The 21480-nt window shown below is 36.8% G+C and overlaps 1 protein-coding gene across 16 annotated transcripts in view; it reads right to left on the reverse strand.

Moving 5' to 3' along the window:
• Positions 1-8903: 8903 nt before the first annotated feature.
• CAPRIN2 (caprin family member 2) overlaps positions 8904-21480 on the reverse strand; it is a 41580-nt gene continuing 29003 nt past the window's right edge. For 4 of the 16 annotated variants that reach the window (XM_028491144.1, XM_028491142.1, XM_028491143.2 and 1 more), the window contains 7 exons: positions 20261-20365; positions 18806-18952; positions 15199-15367; positions 13666-13848; positions 12857-12957; positions 10970-11033; positions 8904-9822 (listed from right to left, as the gene is read on the reverse strand). In XM_028491144.1, the coding sequence (XP_028346945.1) occupies positions 9254-9822; positions 10970-11033; positions 12857-12957; positions 13666-13848; positions 15199-15367; positions 18806-18952; positions 20261-20365 (1338 nt within the window). In that variant the 3' untranslated portion in view covers positions 8904-9253. Of the gene's footprint in view, positions 9867-10969; positions 11034-12856; positions 12958-13665; positions 13849-15198; positions 15368-18805; positions 18953-20260; positions 20366-21480 lie in introns of all 16 variants that reach the window. The other 12 variants (XM_055085548.1, XM_028491153.2, XM_028491147.1 and 9 more) reach the window with 8 other exon arrangements.

The following is a 21480-nucleotide window of genomic DNA, read 5'->3' on the forward strand; positions in this document are numbered from 1 at the left end:
GACAGCCGGTGGGAGGCGGGAGAAGTAAGAAGAGGAAGCGGCGCCTCCTTTACGGCGGCCTCTTCCCCCCGGGCGTGATGCTATGGCCTCCCCCGCTGGCAGCCACCATGCTACTGTACGGAAAGTAGTCTAGGCTTCTTTCCCGGAGGGAAACCGGTTTCACTAGCTCCAGTAGGCGGCAGTCTTGCTGCCATACGGAAAAGAGCCTCCCGCCTCTTCGGAGATCCGGAAACGAGCTAGCTAGGTCTCTTTACAGCTACATCCAAATTAAGCATATATGGATGGCGTGGCACTTTTTGTTAGTCTGAGCACTCTTTGGGCATTACAGCTGAGCCTGTTCCAGTGCAGACTTGTTGGGACCTTGAGATCATCTAGCCCACGGGAGAACAAGGCTCCCTCCGTCTGTGGGAGCCATCATTCATTCATTCACTCACTCATTCACTGAACGGTTTTTTTGTTGTTGTTTTTTCTTATTTATTTATTTTTGGCTGCGTTGGGTGAGCTCTAGGCACGCGGGCTCTAGAGCTCAGGCTCATTAGTTGTGGCGCTGGGGGCTTAGTTGCTCCGCGGCCTGTGGGATCCTCCCGGACCAGGTCTCGAACCTGTGTCCCCTGCATTGGCAGGCGGATTCTTAACCACTGCACCGCCAGGGAAGTCCCTCACTGAACGTTTCTTAAACATGTATTTTTGGGCCAGAGTACTACGATACTTAGGCACCACATTATAACAAAATAAATTCAATGCAGGTTACTATGAAGGAACTTACAATGTGATAGAAGAGACAAATGTAAACAGAAAAAATATACTTAGAAAGTAACTGTTCCAGATCAGAGAAACTAACTCTATGCCTGAGGGTTTCTGAAAATATTTCCAGATCTTCTCAGAAAAGTAGTGAAAGGCAAGAAAGGGTATACTGTCTCCACCTACTGTGGCCATATCTGGTCCCCAAATTTCAATGGCATAAAAATATTAAGGAGCTAGTTGTTCCTGAGGTTAACCCAGAAAAAGAGAGTTTAATTACATTTGTAAAGAAGATGACTGTGGGCAAAATACATCTGAAGGGGTGTGATCTTTCCTGGAGCAGGTAATTAAGACAGATTGGTTCAGCTAACTGCGTTCAGTCAAGAGGGTAGAAACTTTGTGGTGGAAAACTTAGCTCCTGAAAGCTCTCCCCTCTACAGGGGCTGTAAAGGGGACCACGCCCTTCAGCTGGGTGCAAAAGTGCCTAGCAATATGTCTCTGGTTGCTTCCAGTTTTTCCCATTCTCTACATTTCCATCAAAGTAGTGTTTCTTAAACGTTAATACTGTCATGTCCCTTCCTTGATGATTTCCCATCAACTTCAAGATAAAATACAAACTCCTCAGCACTCCAAATTGTTATGAATGATAGTGCCTTTCATTTTCACACTATTTCCTTATCCCACTCTCTTGGACCACATGAATCTAAAACGCCTTGACCTCTGAAATCTTAACTCCAATATCCTCTTTTCAATTTAGGACCTTCTCTTCCATCTCTCTCTCCCTCAATAACTCTATACCGGTTTTCCAACTCAGTCACTTTTCAGCCCTTCCTTAGTCTATCCATTCATGACTACACATCCTTCTCTGCTAATAAACTCCCAATTTAACTTCTCAAGTCTACCCTTGACCCACTGTGCAAACCGACACCGCTACAAATGTGTTCTTTCCTTAGGCTCAACAATCCTATTCCTTTCCTTTGCTCAGCACCACCTTCAGCATCTCAGCAACTGTTCCCACACTCACGACTCTTCTCAAACTCCCTACCTCTTTCCACAGAGCTCTGCAAAGACGAACAAAACCACTAGGTTCAAATCACTCAAACACAAATTAATCTGTTTACCCCTCTTTACTTCCTTGCCTCCAATCTGAACCCAATCTTCTCCCATTTCCTCTGGGACCTTGCTCCATAAATCTCTATTCTATATATTTTTCATTAAAATAGATTTTGAGTCTTATTACACACTTATGGTTGACAATTTGTAAAACTCTTTCCTATATTTTCAACCTTTCTCTCCACTGATTCAACCTCAGCCTAAAAATATTTCCCCCAGTTAAAAAACAATCTTTTTCAGTCATGCTCTCTAACTAACGTTCATTCTTTTCCAAGGAATGGTCTTCATTCCTTGTCTCTACTTCCTTACTTCCTATCTGTGCTTCAGTCAGCTATTCCTAGGCTTCTGCCTTCATTTCCCCCACTGAAACTGCCAACAAAAAATAAACACTAATCCCTTAGTTGGTATCTAAGGTATGTGCATTTGATCTATGCAAGAGACAGTTTTAGTTATCTTAAAACCTCTCTCTGGTATCTGACACTGTTATATATATATATATATATATATATATATATATATATATATATAGTTTTTCAAGATGTTACCATTGAAGGACATTGGATAAAGGGTACACAGGACCCATTTGTATTATTTCTTACAACTACATGAGAATCTACAATTATCTCAAAAAATTAACTTACAAAATATATAATTTAAGAAAGAGATGATGTTCCCATGAAAACTTTGTATGCTTTGAAAAGACTCAGTGAAGTTACTCAAAATAATGCTGTCAAATTAGTGATGTCTGAGACAACAGGAAAACAAACAAACAAAAAAAACCAAGCATCTGATTCTGCTATCAGATTTCTTTGCAAGTGTTTTAAAGTTGCTTTACCTAAACTATATCGTTAACTTATAAATGGCTCGTTGTTTATGAGTCCCTTTTTTTTTACTACTATGCACAATATGAGAGGATGTCTATATTTATTAACACATTCACCTTGTTTAAGGTAGAATTTGAGCGAGCTGTATTGTCTTGTTGTAGTATCATGGTTTGCATACGGCTTACCTCTCTGTGCCTGTTTCCTCATCTGCTTCCAAAAGCTACTGTGAAGACTAAATGATATAAGTACATTGCCCATGGTACATGCTCAATATTAACTATTATCATTGTATTCTATTAAGGAGAGAGGAGAGACCTTACTCAACCTTTGATAAATGAGACATAGTGAGACAGTCTCACACTATGCCTGACACATAATAAGCAATTAATAAGTAGTGAATAAATGAATGAATGTGAGAGATAAGGGGTCTGAAACAGGATATGCACAGTAGGAATAAAAAAGGTAGGACAGATATGAGATATTTCGCAGGTTGAAGCATCAGAAATTTGTGACTGATACACAAAGTAACAAAGGGAAGTCAAAAATGATTCTAGAGTATCAAGCTTTGATGAGCTATGGGAAAACGGAAGTATTATATTTTGGAGGGAAGATGAGTTTGCCTTTGGACATGTTGAACTAGAAGTGCTTATGGGTTATACAAGTGGAGATTTCCAGTGACAATCAGAAACTGACTTCTGGCTCTCACAGAAGAGCTAGGTGAGAAGGAGGAAGCTATGGCAGGGGGTTAGAGGAAGGAGAAAGGGATGGCGTTAGAGAACTGTGAGTCATCTGTGTATATAGGTTAGTTGACACCATAGAAATGGATGACATTATCCTAGAAATATAGCACAGAGGATAACTGGGCATGATTACAGCTCAAATTACAGAAAGCAATTTTCACTCCAAGCACTGCCACTGTGGCCTTTTTTGAGATTTAACATTTCAGTCATCTAAATGGAATATCACACAGCTGTCCTCCCATCTGTTGGCAGCAGCTCAACTGCTGGTCTGTGTTAGCAGGCTTGAATCTAGTCCATACGGTAAAGACAAAATGGGAGTTAAAACCCAATGCACAAAAGTCTCCACTTATAAGTTTAATAATATATCTCTTAAACCATTTAAATGATCTGTAAGTGAATACAGTACGTTAATTTTGATTAAATGCCTCTACTTCAAAAGGGTCTATATTGGCAGAGCTCTACATCATAGCACCTGAAAAACAGACAAGAGTATGTACATACATCTTATAAATGTAAGGTCTTCAGTATTTTGTTAGTATAATAAAGTCAATGGTATGGTAATCGCCTTTAAACTGTCACATGTAACCAAAAGCCCTGAGTAGAATTTTCTAAAAGAATGACAGACCTCTCAGTTAAAGAAGAATTTTTTAAAAACAAAAAATCAGTATATATAAGCTAAAGTAATAGGGGGTTAGGAAGTTTCTGATCAGAAGCCAGAAACTTCCATCTCCAAGAAACTAAAATGGTAGTAGTGGGCAGGAAGCATAGGAGCTAAAGAGAGTGGTATTAACTAAGACTGAAAATGAAACATGTACTTTCAAATCAGTTTTTTCCTCAAAATGTCTGTTCCTTCATTTCCTCAGGCTTTCCACATTTCACATTGGAAAAGCAGTCATCCTGTTCAAATTCAGGACATACAAGAAACGATAACTTATGACAGCCTTAACTGGGTCCAGTTTATCCAGTTCACAGTGTTTATTCTGCTCTAGTAAAGCTGAGTAGTATATCTAAAACATCAGTGTGCAAAACAGCAATGGAAAATACGGTGAATGCAACCACACCTGAGAACTACAGAAGAGCAACAAGTACGGTAAGAAAGGCCACGCTTGTATTTGGACTCAAAGCCTGGCTCAGGCACTACTGCTAGTGGTCTTAGAAAGTCAGTCTCCAAGAGTCCCAATTTTCTTATCCCCTAGAAAGCATCTACCTCACCAGGACCATTGTGGAGATCAAATAAGATTACACAAATGAGAGTACTCTGTAAATTATGAAGTGAAATGCAAATATTAGTGAAAGGTGAAAAGTTTTTACGGTAACTCTTCCATGTGTTATCCCGGGCTTAATGATAATTAAAGCAGACCCTCAAGCTCTATCCAAGGAAAGACAAAGCAGGGTAAGTACCATAGCAATCTACCATTTTATCTTTAAAATTTTTAACAAAAAGTGATATGTACATTTAAAGTTCTATAGTGATATGCAGAATGAAAAATACCTACTACAACCCTTTTTCCTTAAAGCCAACACTATCAAGTTTTGTACATACTACCAGGAAAAAAAAAAATAATTCAAGTAATCACATATATGTGCTTTTAGGAATTTTTACACAAATGATATTTTGCATACACTGATCTATATTCTTCTCTTCTGACTTAACCAATTTCCTACTGATGGGCATCTAGGTTGCTTCTCCAGTTTTTGCCGTTATAATTAATGCTATACACAATATCTCTATGCATGTACCTTGGCATAATTCCAAAACTACTTGTAAATTCCTAGCAGTGGAATTTCTGGGTTAGAAAGCATATACTTTCTGTCTCCAAAAAGTACCAATTTTATTACCATCTACAGTATGAGTGCCCCTTTTCCCACATGCTTGCCAAAATACGCACTTTAAAACTTGACACATGCTTACTGATTTTTTTTTTTTTTTGTAAGTGCATATGAACTGTCTCTTCACTTCTGTGGCTCCTTTTTTGGGCCATCTTTTTCTTGATTTTCTCCCACTGCAGGCAGTCATTTGTCTTTTGACATTATTTCCCCTAACAAGTTTTAGGGGAATAAATTCTATGTGTCAAATCTATCCATCTTTTACGGCTTCTGGGTTTTGTGCCCCACTTAGAAAGCTCCTACTTCCACATGGCTGTTCTCCCCACAAAAATCACGCTACTACAAACCCCAAAATCAACAAGCCCCACCTCTGCATTCAAAGCTGCCAGTCATTTTTAGGTGCCACATTCTTAAATATCAACAGTCAACAAATAATCACAAGATTCTGAGCAAATATAACAATACAGATACGAGACTAGGACAAACGAAGTGCAGAAATAGACTACAGAGGGAAGAAAGCTTTAAGAAAACCAACTATCCTTAGAATTAGACAATAGTGCAATCACAAAACAAGAATGGAATACACATGTAAGGAACACTCAGGATAACAGACGTGTACTTATAAATTTTAAACGTAGCAGAAATTTAAAACTCTGTAAAAAGGTCAGGAGACAAAAATCAAGGAAATCTTCCAGAAAGTGAAACGTAGAAACAAGAGAAAAGATGATATTAAATAACTTATCCAAGGAGGTTTAGCTTCTGAATACTAAGATTTCCAGATATAGAACAGAAAAAAACAGAAGTGTGATAGAAATCAGAGAAATAACTCAAGAGATTTGCTCTCAGCAGATGAAATGGATAAAATTGATATACCTGATGTGTCTGAACATTCATCTTTGTAGCCCCTGAGCCAGGTACAAATCAGATAACCCACCTATTTGGGTTTTATGGTAAATTAAAACCCACCTAAATTATTTATTTCAACATATAAGGCCCTTGAAATAAAATGAATAAAAGAATAATGCTTAAGAAACTTACAATTAGTGAGCCTAAGGCCTCTTGAAATTGATAATGGGTAACAATATTTTATCATCTGGCATTCAGCGCCTTGCACTGGTAGCAAGTGAGCTGTACCTATCACTTTGTCAACACTTGCCCAAAAGCTGAAAAATGAAGACAAAGATATCAGCCTAATCATTAAAGTGGCAATTAAGAATACCCCTGGGGCTTCCCTGGTGGCGCAGTGGTTGAGAGTCCGCCTGCCGATGCAGGGGACACGGGTTCGTGCCCCGGTCCGGGAGGATCCCACATGCCGCGGGGCGGCTGGGCCCGTGAGCCATGGCCGCTGAGCCTGCGCGTCCGGAGCCTGTGCTCCACAACGGGAGAGGCCACAACAGTGAGAGGCCCGCGTACCGCAAAAAAAAACAAAAACAAAAAAACCCACAGTATGTGATGTCAAAGCACTGTAAAATTGTAGCTATTATGGAGTTTAGAAAGTTTCAATTTAAAAATGGAATGGTTGACAAGATACTTGGTATGGGAGGCAAGTGAGCAAAGCTCTCAAAAATATTTCCTGCTTTAAATACCTGCATTTACTCACTAAATAACTTTAGGGGAGGTAAGAGTCAGTTGCTCACAATTCTTAAGGGAGAATTCATTTAACAAAAGACTAAAAGATTTAAAGTGAAACTCAGAGGTGAATTTATAGAAAATCTATCTATAGAAAATAGAAAAACTTACTTTATCTCCACCTCCAGCAAGACAACTAAGGATCTATATATTCAGAGATACATAGTAATTTTATGGAATGCCTTTCCACTTCAGTCATACCTACAACAAGATTCTCTCAGTAAAATGTAAGTTCCTTATACAAGGTCCCTAAATGTGCTTTACTTATCTATGCATCCCCATTACATCTCTTGCAAAGGTATCTAAAATCTGCATGTGTACATCTTTCTGTAAAGACATCTGGACTTCTACTAAAAGCTTCCAGAAGAACTGTGTCTTCAAAAGTTACACTGCTTCAGAATGAAAGATCTTGTCCATTCATTCCTTAAGTCTAAGAATAATTTTCTAGTTTACTGTCTTTACACTTAGAGAAATAGTATTTCATCTAATATACTCTCCTAAAACATGAGTATTATCATGAGGGGATACCCTAGTTAATGAATCTCTTCTTGTTGGACACTTACCTTAAAAAATATAAAGAGTCATTCACAATATTTTTTTCAATAAATGTCGATCATGTGCAGGACAAAAGACTAAGCTGAAGACCCTAATGCAGCAGAAAACAGTGGCTAAAAAAGACTGAGAAAGGCCTCATTGAACTTGATCAACAACTGTTCTTAAACATCAAGTTTTCCCCTCAAGCAGTTAATCATATTTCTGCTTTCCTGCATACTTTTCATTTTGTGTTCTGGACATAAAAGCCGTGAACTAATTTATTTAACTGGAATACTAATATCCCTAACTCACAAAGTACTTACCATGAATTGAAAAAGTTCTGTTAAATAGTGAATCACATTACATCCTCTATCTTGAGAGCACTGTGCTAACACTTAACACCACAGAATTAAACATGGCTTAAGGATTTAATTGCTGAACCCACACCTAGCTCAAAAATATTAACCATAATAATTTAATGCTCTTACATCTTCCTGAGATTATTTAACAACACAGAGTGAGCGGAGGATCAAAACAAGAACTTTCTGCCTCAGCAAGTGACTTGCTTGGTTGCAGGCTAAGAATGCCCTTTCTCCAACCCTTAATAAACGCTGGAATATTCAATCAAAATGTTTATTTTGAATTACTATTCTTTAAAGTAATTGAGAAACATATTATTAAGTTCTTAGTAGTAAGAATCATATACAAACTTAAATTGAGACATGAGGATGTACGTCTAGAATGGATACTAAACTCTGGCATTGCCTGCTACACTGCATACAAGACAGTATATACACAGAGAGCACCCGAAAGTTTTCCGAATGAGAAAAACACAATTACAGCATCTAACATTTATTAAATGCTTATGTGACAGGCACTGTGTAAAGTCTTTTAGATAAATTCTTAGCTGAACTTCACAACTGCCCTGAGGCTGATTTATCATGCCCATTTTGCATTTCTGGAAATTGTCTTTAAAAAAATCTTTGAGGTATAATGACTTGCCCAAGATCAGTTACTAAGTGGCAAAATCAGCACTCAAATACAGCACTGCCTCACCACAGACCTATGGTTTTTGATGACTAAATATTTTACCTACTCAAATTAAGAATCCACTAGAAAGCATAAGCCTTACTGATGGTGGACCAGTAGTACTACCCATTAATTATTACCTACTGTATCTTGTATTATTATTTATATAGTAGGTACTTGAAGATAGCTAACTAAAGGATAAAACACCCTACTGCAAAACAGCTTCAAGGAGAATATGTGATTTGGCCAGTGGAAAACAGATGAAATCTTTTGATGAATGATATGTATAATAACAGAGAAAAGTAACTCTAAAAGGAGCTATTCTATATAAAAGGCTTATTTTAAAATAATAGTATGAACCCATGAACAGATTCCCATTCAAGAGTTACCAGTGATGAACACTAAAAATTAAACATTTTACTTCTTAACTAAATGTTTAATCAAGTAAGAACACTGAAGATGCATGTAACTTTTTTATTGAGGCACAACAAGGCATTATAACTTGCCTGAACTTGAGGCAGTTAGTTTAGTAAGCTGAACGTTAATACAGTTAAGGATTAAGTGCAAACAATATACATTCACAGCTTGACTAGCGAGGCTACATCACAATTTATAAAGTGCCAGATTAGTGCTAATTGTCATTCAGCTTGAAATTTTTCACCATGGGGAGGAAAACAAAAAAGTAAGGACCTCCTCCTTCCTCTAGGAATGAAAACATTTTCCTAAACCAATCTGTCAGAAGGGCAAGGACTACTTTTCCTTTATTCCCACTAATCAGAACACCATACCCTTTTATTGTCAATTCTGTACTGACTTTCAATCTTGGTAAAGAAGATAGCCTGAAAACGTAGAATACTTCCAACTACTTCCATAAATTGCTCCTCTGTGCAAACGTAACCATATCTGGTCTCCCTGGAAGAGCTGAAGAATTGCATGATTGCTAGCAGTTTCATGGTCTGGAGCACCGTCATTGGCATAGGCAGATACCAAGACCTCTTCATTCTTCATGAGGTTGACATACAGTGGCACATTCACTGCCAGCTTTAGCATGTGAAAAATGAAAACATAAGTGCCATTCACTGGGCAGTTAAATCTACCAAGCTGAAGATCAAAAGTTTCTCCCAAGTTGTTCAGAAGAAGATCAAACACAATAGGTTGGTCTAACGTTCCAGGGGCAAGATTGGAGGTTCTGGCTGCTGAGAAGGCAACTCGCATCTGCTGAGGCAGGGGATACACGTGTACTGGCAGTATGGTGGCTGCTGGGTTTGTCACTGGCACATCCACAGGGGTCATGCTACGGGAGTCTCCTTGTCCAGAGTCACCACTGTTAAAGGTTTCGTTGTCTCTTTCTGGGCTGCTCACCTGAGAAGAATCACTCCACCCTGCTGTTTTATTAGCAACAGTGAGTTTCTCATAATGAAGCAGTTAGCTTTGAACACAATATTTAACATTAGTCGGCTACTGAAATACAGATAAAAATACATTTTATAGTAAATTTTCTTTAAAAAGCAATAAAGTATAGCCACAGTATACTCTTCTAGATTTCTCTGACAATAGGCTTTTCTACTACTATTCTAAAGCCAGAAAGGACCTGGATGATTTTGTCCAGTAGCCTCATTTTTTTTTTAATATTAAAAAAAATGAGGCCCCCAAAGGTTGGATAACTTAACAGTAGTTATGGTCAGCAGAGTCTAAAACCCAGGTGTGAACACTCTTTAATTTTTTACCTTTCTCCCATAATGCTGAGCTCTTAATTCCTCAGTGATAAATCTACTCTAAGTATGTAACGGAGAAGGACTCAAGAAAACTGAGATTACATAAAAGTAGCAACTTCTGGAACTACTAGCCTACTAGACATTCAAACATATTTTGTTATGGTACTAAGCCCCATAATAAATGCTTGTTCTTTATTTCTAAGTTAATGTGGTATCATAAAATTTTAATGTTTTCAGTATTGTACAAAAACACTGCTCAGATAGAAGGCAAAGATAATGTGAACAGTGGCTACTTTCTTAAAAGGAAAAGCTTCTCTTTTCTTGTGACAAAGTTAACCTTCAGTAATTCTTGATTTTCTCAGTTACACTGAACCTTTTAATAGTACCTTCACATTTTAAGAAGTATTAAAAGTATCCTGCTTTTGTTCAAGTCATTGTGTCTTAATTGCTGTTTATCCCTATCTATCAATGTACTAAGGGGCACTAGAGTATCTAGAAGTGCCCATTATTCCAAAACCACCATCCTGAAATATCACCTGAAACTATAACAAGTCAGCATAGTGAATATGCATCTAAGGTTAAATTATGCTCTGGTGTCAAGCAAATTTAAAACACACACACACTTAAATTGACAAATGATTTCCACAGCCCTTCTAGTAGTCTAATATCTCCCTCAGATCTTCAGTACAACCTTTAAGCAAACTGAAAACCTCAAAAGATAAATGCTGATATACTTTGGGGAGAACCTGACAAAGGATGAAGAAAGATCTAGAGGTAATGTTTTGGGTAAACAAACTCCTCAATTAATTATCCTTACCTCTCGAATTTGCCCGAGGACCACCAGATGTTCCTCCTCGCTTGTAACACTGCTGGAAATTATCCTAAAATGAACACATAATATTTACCTTAGCACCGAAAATGCAAAACAGTAATTAGTTATTACTGGCAGATAAATCTGTAAGACTAAGTCCTCCTAGCCCTTGATCTAGCCTTCTCCAGCAACCAAAGGGGCTCAGATGACACCAAGAAAAACAAATAAAGCCAGAGTCACAGTAGCAGTATTTGCTTCATCTGTTAATTAACCTGACAAATTAGATATGTTAATACTTGCAAAAACAAGAAAGCATTTAGAGAACACTACGTAAAAGACACAACGCTAGGTAATGAGGGAAATTCAGAAATATGTCCTGGTCCTCCGTGCCTCATCTCAATATAAAAGGAGATGATAAAGCAAAAATACAGACAATTTCAGTCTTGCTCTATTTATAAACCAAAGTGTGAAGACAATTACAAACTATGTTAGGGTTTTGTTTTGACAGGGAAATAGATTAAGAATTATAATGTATGAACATATTATTGCCTGGACTCTTTAAGAAAAAATGTTCACGAGGCAACATTTCAAACTGACTCCCAAGTATGGTGAAAGTCAGCCCCCATGCAAGTCATGAAAAGAATAATTAATGGTGTAATCAGATTAATATCAATACATGTAATAAAAAATTTAAACAGGACAAGAATGTATACAGTAAAAATAATAATTAATTTTCCTACCCCAAACTCCCAATCCTCTTCCCAATAGCACTACTATCATTGCTATCTTATGTTTCCTCAGGAAGAAATTTAAAGCAGCACACAAAAATACTAGCATACTGGTATTAAAAACAGATAGCTCCATTACTGAAAGACCGCATTAACCAAAGTTTTCCCTGCACACACAGTACGTGACAATCAAGTAATAACAGTTAATGTTTGCATCCTTGATATATGCAAAGCACTATGTATGTATATGACTTCATTTAATCCTCAGAATCTCTCAAAGAGTAATCCTCACCACTTCAGAGTAAGATAAGTAACTCAAACAGATGAGTCTTCACCTAACAGATAAGGAACTAAAGCTCAGAAAGTTTACGTAACATGCTCAAGGTCACACAAAGAGGAAACTGGTGAGATCAGGGGTCAAACCCAAGTCATTTAGGTGACCTGGTGTGTTCTCCAAGGTGTGTTCTTCAATATTGCCTCTGTATAGACATCTATCTTACCTCACGTAACCATAAGCTCCTTTGTATATTAACAACAGAACTCAGTAAAATACCACATACATACTTAAAGGTTTGTAAAACTTCAAAACTGAAAATGCTAATGTAGTATAAATTCATATCCATATATGACCAATGACAAGGAGTTCCCAAGGGCTGTTCAAGTGGAATGTGTACCATCCTCCTATCAGTCTTTTATCATATATAGTAAAGAAAATCTGCTGAACTAGTCAATCAGGAATAAACCCAAAAAATCAAACTTACAAAAAAGGACTTTCCTATACTTGATATCTAAAAAAGTTAAACGGAAGGCAATATAATATAGTAAAGACCATGGGCTCTGGAGTTAAGAAACTTGCATCTAATCTTAGTTCTATCATTTACGTGCTGAGTGACCTTAGATAAGTTACCTTTTTCTGAACCCCAGTTTCTCTTATAGGATGGTGGAGTAAATGAGTTAATGCAAACTTAATAAAGTCCTTAAGACCTCCTAAGTTCCATGTAACAGGCAGTTGTCATGTACCCTACTTGGGTTATTAGAAAAGCTTCCAGATCCACTCTCCATAGTTACAAGAGTGTCTTTACAAAACAAATTATGGCTCTGCTATAGTTTAGTCACCAGTTTCACATCAATTGTACTATTGTTCAGTTTTAACGATTATTCTTACCCTTTGGGAATAAGGTGTTCCAGGATACTCTCTAGCTTGGAACTGTAGCTGGCTATAATTTCCATTGGAAATTGAAGGAGGTCCTCTATAGGTATCAAAACCTAATAAATAAACAACTTACATAAAATTATGGGCAAAATTACACTAAACTTTTAAATAGTCTGTTCTATACCACTTAGAAAGTTAAACTGATCCTATAAAGCCATCATTAGATTTATGCCTTCTTTAAGCAAACTCCATAATACTGTTTCCACAAAAAAAACACACATTTATAAAAATATCACAGACTTCAAACAAGCCAACTGTAGAAATTTACTATTGCTGGGATGCAGGTGGGGTTGGGAAAGGATGGTGGTTAAGGCCTTGGTCTAGAGTACTTCTGCTAATACCAGCAGTGACTAGAATACTTGGAACCATATCTAACTTAAAAGCGTATCACTATTATTGTCTCAAAGTTTTCATCTGTGGTATACTCTGATAACTAGGAAATGGGCACTGTCTTAAATATGACATGTTTTGAGCCAGCCAAGTCAATTAAACAGAAGAAAGAAATTATTCAAATATGAAAACCAAAACTCATCCCTGGAAAAAAACAAAATGCTCAACCTTTCACTTCAGTAAGTCACAGGATCGATCTGTTTTTCATTCAAAGAGTTCCTCTGTTATAGACAACAGACATATTAGAAATACCATATTTTGCAGAAATAGGGAATTCTCTACTACATTATAAATGGAAACCACAAAAAGGAACAAGGTAAAGTAAAAACAGTTTGAGTCAAGTAAACATACAAATTTTATTCAGAGCATACCTTTATAACCACCAGGGGACCGATACGAATTGGTTAGTAATCTCCCACCACGAGTACATCCTCTAACAGATCCCCGGCTATTGACAAATGGTTGAGAGGGTCTGGGAAATACATTCGTCTGTGCTGGGTAAAAGGCAAGGCTACCATTGCTTACTTGAATAGTTCCATCAGGATAACTTGCTGCTTAAGGAAACAGTTTTAGAGTCCAAGAGTTAAATGGTAATAAAAGTTTAATATTCTTTATACTTAGAAGTCAGTGTATATCAAAACCTTTAATACAACTTTCTTTTTAAAAAAACAGATGCTATAGATATGTATGTGTATATACAGAGAGACAGATATCTCTCTATATATATATATATTTAAGTAATAAAATATTATTCAGCCTTAGAAAGGAAGAAAATTCTGACACATTCTACAATACAACATGGATGAACCTTGAAGACATTATGGTGTTACAAAAGGACAAATACTCTATGATTCCACTTATATAAGTTAAGTATTTAGAGCAGTCAAATTCATAGAGTAGAATGCTGCTTGCCAGGGATTACAGGGAAAGGGAAATGGGGAGTTAGTGTTAAATGGCGAAGATGAAAAATTCCTAGAGATGAATGGTGGTGACGGCTGCACAACAACCTGGATGTACTTAATGCCATAAAACCTGTACACTTAAAAATGCTTAAAATGATGAATTTTATGTTACATATATTTTACCACAATTAAAGGAAAAAAACAGGCTAAATATGCCAGATCGAGCAGTAAAAGAAAATGAACTCTTATTAATACTGTAATTGAAAAGGAATATGACAAAAAGTATCCTTTATGTAAATCACCTGCCCTATGTTTTCACAGTACAGGTGAGAAGAGAATGAGGTCATTTGTGGCTAGGTCCAGGGATTTACATTTACTACCTCTTGTGATTAACCAAGCAATTCGTTTGCTCCAGCTTAAGTTTTAGAAAACCCAATAGGGGCCTGAAATACCAACATTAAAAATCTACAAGTGCTTCTTAAATTGGGAAATAACTACAAAGTTGCTATTTTCATGTACGTATTAGAATAGCATGAACAATCAAAAGTGTCTCCCATCTCTAAGCAAAGAGTAGAATAAGCATACTAAATTATATCTTCACATTAATCAATGCTTTATTACAAGACGGAAGAAAAAAGGCCAGATAGCCATCTGTGCTAACACGGAGTTAACAGAATGGTTTCAAAACCTTCATAAAAGCAGCTGGGTAGTGCCTTATGCACCTCTACCACTGTTGACGGTAATCTAAGCAATCAGATTTAAAAATAAAAGCCTACTTCAAGGTTAAATCAACCATCTAAGTTCCACCTCTACAAAAGTTAAAGGTAATGAGTGAACTTAACTAAAGAGACGAAAAAGCATTAAGTGTTTCTCAATACTTGAACATGCGAAAAGATAAGGCTTACTAGTCAAGAAAGAACCTCTCAAGTGTCACTACAGACTTGATTTCCATTTAATTAACTCTCATCTAAGTCTTCAAAATATGATACACAAAGATCTTACCAGACTCTTGAGAAAGGACAGTTTGTTCTACGTGTATAGCTGGCAGTTGGCACTGGGGTGGTGTCTGTGTACTTGCTGTAGTAAAACTTTGATTGTAGCCAGGTGAATAAGAGGATTCTTTTATTTCTTGTTCTTTACGTGGAGGCAGAGGTGCATTAACATTAAATACCTTAAAAGACAGGGTACACTGAGTCATTTGTGAAGTTTTATAGAAAACAATTAAAGGTGACATTCAGCAAAACTCTGCAACATTTAGAAACTTCTATTTGATGGGCAAAGGATTTGAATAGACATTTCTTCAAAGAAGATAAATGGCCGATAAGCACATGAAAAGATGCACAACATCATTAGTCATTAGACAAATATAAATCAAAACCACAATGAGATTCCACTTCATACCCATTAGGATGGCTATTACTTAAAAAAAAAAAAAAAAAAAAACAGAAAATCTAAGTATTGCTGAGGGTGTGGTACAGTTGCCACCCTCATGCAGTGCTGGTGGGAACATAAAATGGTGCAGCCACTGCAGAAAATAGTACAGCGGTTCTTCAAAAAGCTAAATGCAGAATTCCCATTTACCAAGTAGAATTACCAAGTAGAATATGATCCAGCAATTCCACTTCTAGGCATATACCCAAAAGAACTGAAAGCAGAGACTCAAATATTTGTACACTAATGTTCATGGCATTCATAATAGCCAAAAGATGGAAACAACCCAAGTGTCCATCAGCAGATGAATGGATAAACAGAATGTGGTACATGCATACAATGGAATGTTATTTCACCATAAAAAAGAATGAAATTCTGATCCATGCTACAACATGGATGAACCTTGAAAATTCTATGCTAACTGAAATAAGCCAGATACAAAAGGACAAATACCGTGATTCCACTTATATGAGGTACCTAAGAATAGGTAAATTCATAGAGACAAAGTAGAATAGAAGTTACCAGGGGCTAGGATGGGGGAGGGGATGATGAAAAAGTTCTGGAAATAGATAGTGGTGATGGCTGTACAACACCGTGGATGTACTTAATGCCGTTGAATTACACATTTAAATACGGTTAAAACAGTAAACTTTATGTTTATGCATATTGTACCATAGTAAAAAAACCAAATTTCTATTTGATTTCTGACAGCAGTTACACCAAGTACAAAAATTAACTCTCCTGCTATTACATTATAATAATGCTTACTGAGAATGAAAGCTATATAGGGGAAAAGGGTACTTTTTCAGAAATTGAAAACAAATGAAAAAATCTGCCATTTACTGAATTTCTACCATGTAGCAGGCAATGATCTGTCCAGACTCTGGTCATCATCTATAATATAATAGCACTTCTGTTACTCTCTAGCCCCCTTATCCTGCTCCATTTTTCCTCACAACACATAGCATCTGATATAATACATATATGAATATTTTTCTCTCTAGCCCTCCCACCTCCATAATAAAGTATAAGCTTCTTAAGCACAAAGACCTGTCTATTCTCCATTGTTACAACCCCTAAGAACAGTGCCTGGCTTCATAACTACCTGTTTATTGAATAAATGAGTAAGCAAACAAATAAGAACCAATTTATACTGGATAGAATCCAAACAGGTAGAGAAGACAGATTGGCATGAGCAAAAAGGTATTGCAATGCAATGTGGCATCCTGCATGGGATCCTGGAAAAGAAAAAGAACACTGGTGGGAAAACTAGGGAAATCCAGAGAAAGTCTGAAGTTTCATTTCACTTAAAAAACATAAAAATAAAGCAGGATAAGTGCTATTAAAAATTTCCAAAATACAATGAGAAGACACACCGGGAGCAACTAATCAGGACATAAAGATTTCAAAGCAGAATAAAAATCTGGATGTAATTTTTTCACTGAAAAACCCAAGGCACCTGCCTCTAGAAACAGGCAATTATTCTAAAGGTTAACTGACTTGTTTTATTGTTGCTGTTGTTATTATTATTATCATTTATCATTTTTGTCTCTCCCTTGCTACACACACACACACACACACACACACACACACACACACACACTAGAATATAAGCTTCATGATAAAGGGGACAAATCTGTATTACTCACTTCCTTACCCCCAGTATCTAGAACAATGCCTGGCATACAGTAAAACAATGCCTGCCTCGAAAAATATATATGGTGAGTGAACAAATGAGCCATAGAATTGGAAATACCATAATTTAGTCAATCATTTCCCAGTTTACAGACATTCAGATGGTCTCCAATTCAGATTGGTTTTGTTGCGATTGCCTTCTAGTGCCGTTATATACAACATATCTTCAGCTACTGAAGCATATCCTTAGCTCCTAATCCCTTTGTTCCTGTAGTATGGATTCCTCAAGGTGAAACTTCTGTCACGGCTTTATGCCCCCTTTTTAAAAAATTTTAACAGGAAATGCCTTTCCTAAAAGGTTGTGATGATTTACTGCCACATCAGCAGTGTATAAAACTTTCTTCTTTCTTTCCCCACTCTAGATAATGTCAACTGTTTTAATATTTTCCAATTTGTTGAATGAATAATTGTATTTCATTTCAAATCAAAATTAAAAATCTTAAAACACACACACACAAAAAAAGGTATTGTGACAAGAACGTACAAGGCAAGCCCAGGGGACTGGTCTGGCAAGTTATACCAGACTTCAAAAGTTACTGAGTGTCGGGCAAAGGACTTTCAATTTCATTCTATAATGGACCAATATTTGCTTTTAATTAGGAATAAGAAAAAGTTAGTGAAACCAATGTGGCAATACTGGGTAGGATGGATTGACAGGGATAGAGGGAAAGCAAGGACACAAAGCTGTGCTAGCGGTGGCCAAGCAGGAAGTAATAAGATTAGTGAATTCAGGGGTGTGAATTCACCAGACCATCTCCCTGCATTGTGCGTGCTTTCCACTACCACTCCACTGGCCCCATCCCACCACCATCACACGAAAGTACCTGGAGTGGGACATTAAGCACCTTCAGGAAAGGTACTTATCGGCTAAGGCTTTTTGCTTTTTCCTACAGGAAAGTTTTATACTTATTCTACGTTTAGGGAATAAACATACAAACCTAGTGGAAATATCACCTTAAAAATTTTTAGACTACAATTTGTAGCAGAATATGTAACTCAAAATACCACAGAAATCTGAACAACTCTCCAAAACCCAGATGAGATGAAGATGAAATCAAATGAAAGTTTCCAACAGTGATAGAACACACAAGTATGTGTCCTGTATTTCAGGTTATTGATGCCATGGAACATTACTGCTGTGATATTAGTAATGGTTAGTATTATTAAGCTATTTACAGAAAATTATGTTTCTCACTCATATTTCATTCATTTACTATGGGTCCTCAGCTTTGCCTGCCACTAATTTTCAGAGGGGAAAATGCCCTGATAAAATTTCCATTCAAAATTATTGAGGCTTTGGATTTACTACTCTTCCCACGCAAACAATACTTCCATTGGACAAATGCAAATTCTACCAGCCCAAAAAAGAGTAATAGGAAAGGCAAATTTTTTCACATAGTACCTAATGTAAGAGATGTAAGAGAAACCATAGCTCTTTAACAGGAATAATGAACTGCAATCATCATTCACGTTTCATACTCACTGTCTGCATGGCTTGAAAGGGTGCTGTGTTAATGGTTACTGAACTACTACTTGCTGGAGGTGACTGGAAGCCCTGTTCAGAGCCCTTTGACGTGGGAGGATTTGGAGAAGCTAGTGAAGATGGTTTCTTGCTTGGGGGAACTGCTGCCTAGGGAGGAGAAATGCAATATCAGCCAATCACCTGCCATACAATAAACAGTTAACTTACACTAAACCCCAGACTGGCGTAAGTCAGCAAGTCCTATAGGACGACATTTGGACACAGGAATGCAGAAGAATAGCTTTTGCTTACAATTTCAAATCTCAATTGCTGAGGACGCACACTAGCATTTGCTTTGCACAGCTTGCTGACTAAGTGAGAATCTTACTGTTAATCAGTCTAACAGACGAGGGGCTGAACTTTTTATGAGTACCTAGTCCTTTTCAAACCCTGTAATGGCATTTTCCAGTTCAGAATCTAGTATTATTCCAAATTTATACAGAAGAATTAGGCTTAAGAAAAACCTTGGGTTAGTTACTTAGTCAGTGTTAATTTTTCTCTATTTTAAAGTCTTATTAGTGGATTCCTCAGTCAGCTGCCTAAAAAAAGAAAACCAAACCTGAGCTAATCTAAATAACTCTTAACTAAGGGAATAAGCAAGTCCTTAATATAATAGATTATAAAGCCAAATGCTTTAAAAGATAGGAAAAAACCAATACCAATGAGATTTTGAAGCAGACAGTTGTGACTCACTTGGTGGCAAACACTTCCTCTTCTTAAAATAAGGAACCAAGTGATTTCAATTTAGACCACGTCAACACCATAAAAACTAACGCTTACCTTTATTTTCTTATACAATGAACACAAATTCCCATATAATAGTTAACCAAAAAATAATAACAACACCTAAGAATTGCTAAATTAATCCAAAAAATCATCCTATCTTGCTATATCTATCTCAAGGATTTGCTCAAACACAGCGAAAACTTTCACTTGAGAATCGAGAGGAAAAACGTAATACTGTCAAAATGCTTTGACAAAATTAGGCAAAAAGAGAATGTAACTCATTCCAATTGACTCCGTGCTAATAGTAAAACTATACAGTTATTGAGTCTTCTGTTACATGGATAAAAAGATTTTTCTCCTAAGGAGTCCTTCAATATGAATATAGTGAGAAACTTGAACTAACCCTACCCTTACCTAGAAATTTTCATTTTTTTTGACACTAGCAATTTGGACATATTTATTGTTTCTGAAAAGGCAATACACTACTATTAAGTCCATTTATACGGTAAGGTCACAATAAAGTTAAAGTTACCTGTATAAGTTCCAGGACTACAACATCTATAGAAAGCAAACATGAGTAAGGTATACATGTTAAATCATTAAACTGATTACGCCTGGAATGCATACAATAAGCTGGTTCTGCTATTCTTTAAGACAGAAAAGAAATTAAGACAATTGGTCTCTTATTACCTCAGGAGTCTCTGAGGTCATAAACTCTGTTTCAGATCCTGAAGAGGCCTGATCGGTAGTAACCAAGCAAGCATTTGAGCTACAAGTAACTGGAGAAGCAGCAGCCTAAATACAGGAAGATATAAAACATTGTAAAAGGCACATTTTGTTCACTTTATATTTCTTGGGCCCTGGGCTTCCTAACACTTTACTCTCCTTGAGCAATCGCTAGTGCCCAATGGTATGCTAAACACTTTTAACACATATTAATATATTTAATCCTAACAATAACCCTGTGCAATAGGTACAACTATTCCCATTTTATTCATAATCAGGCAGAAGCAAAGAAAGTTAAGTAATTTACCCAAGGTCACACTAAAATTAAGCGGAAGAGCTAAGATTCAAACCCAAGCAGTCAGCTACATTGCCTTTCCAGGCCTAGTCACCAGAGCGACACATCTAATCTCCTCCTCATTTATCAAGATTCTTGGCCCTGGAAATCTGGGGTCAGATTTTCTATCAGGCTCTCAATAGCAGTTCCATGGGAGATGAGCCCAGGGTACATTAACGTTCTAGGCACGGGCCTGCCAGGAACCATGACAACTATGCTTTTACTCTAAGTGCTCTCAGTGTCTTAAAGAAGTCGGCAGAAGTATAAATAGAAAGGATAAGCTCTACATAAATCACAACAGCACCAATATTCTAAGAAAAATTAAAGCTAATGTGTATAAAATGCAAATTGGGAGAAAGCACAGTAGGAACTAATGCTGTGACAACTGTAACCAATTAAAAACTAAGAGAGTAGCTAGGAAGGAATGCTACGGCACAACAGGTACTAGAATATAAGAGAGATCCATAAAATTCTAGCAATGGCAAGGTCTGAAGTGTCGGTGAATCTACTCCTTTTATCTAAATGTTTCAATGTGGTTCTCAGAAGCCCAAGTAATAAAATGGGTTAAATAGAAACTAATTAATGGTAACCAAATATCAGAACAGTTATGTTTCCGTGACCTTCTAGAAGGGTTCATCATGATATGCCACTTCTTGATAAGGAGATGGGGACCAAGTTTTAAAAAGTCTCATGGAAGACCTTTAAAAGGTCTTATGGAGAAAACTTTGAAATCCTTTAGAGCATTTAATATACCTAAATAAATAGGTATAATTTAGATCTGACCAAACTATTAGAATTATTATAAAATGGTAGTGTTTCTAAAAGTAGGCCTTTCTTTTGGTCCTCTCAT

This window comes from Physeter macrocephalus, chromosome 6 (assembly GCF_002837175.3).
Source record: "Physeter macrocephalus isolate SW-GA chromosome 6, ASM283717v5, whole genome shotgun sequence".
NCBI lineage: Eukaryota > Metazoa > Chordata > Mammalia > Artiodactyla > Physeteridae > Physeter > Physeter macrocephalus.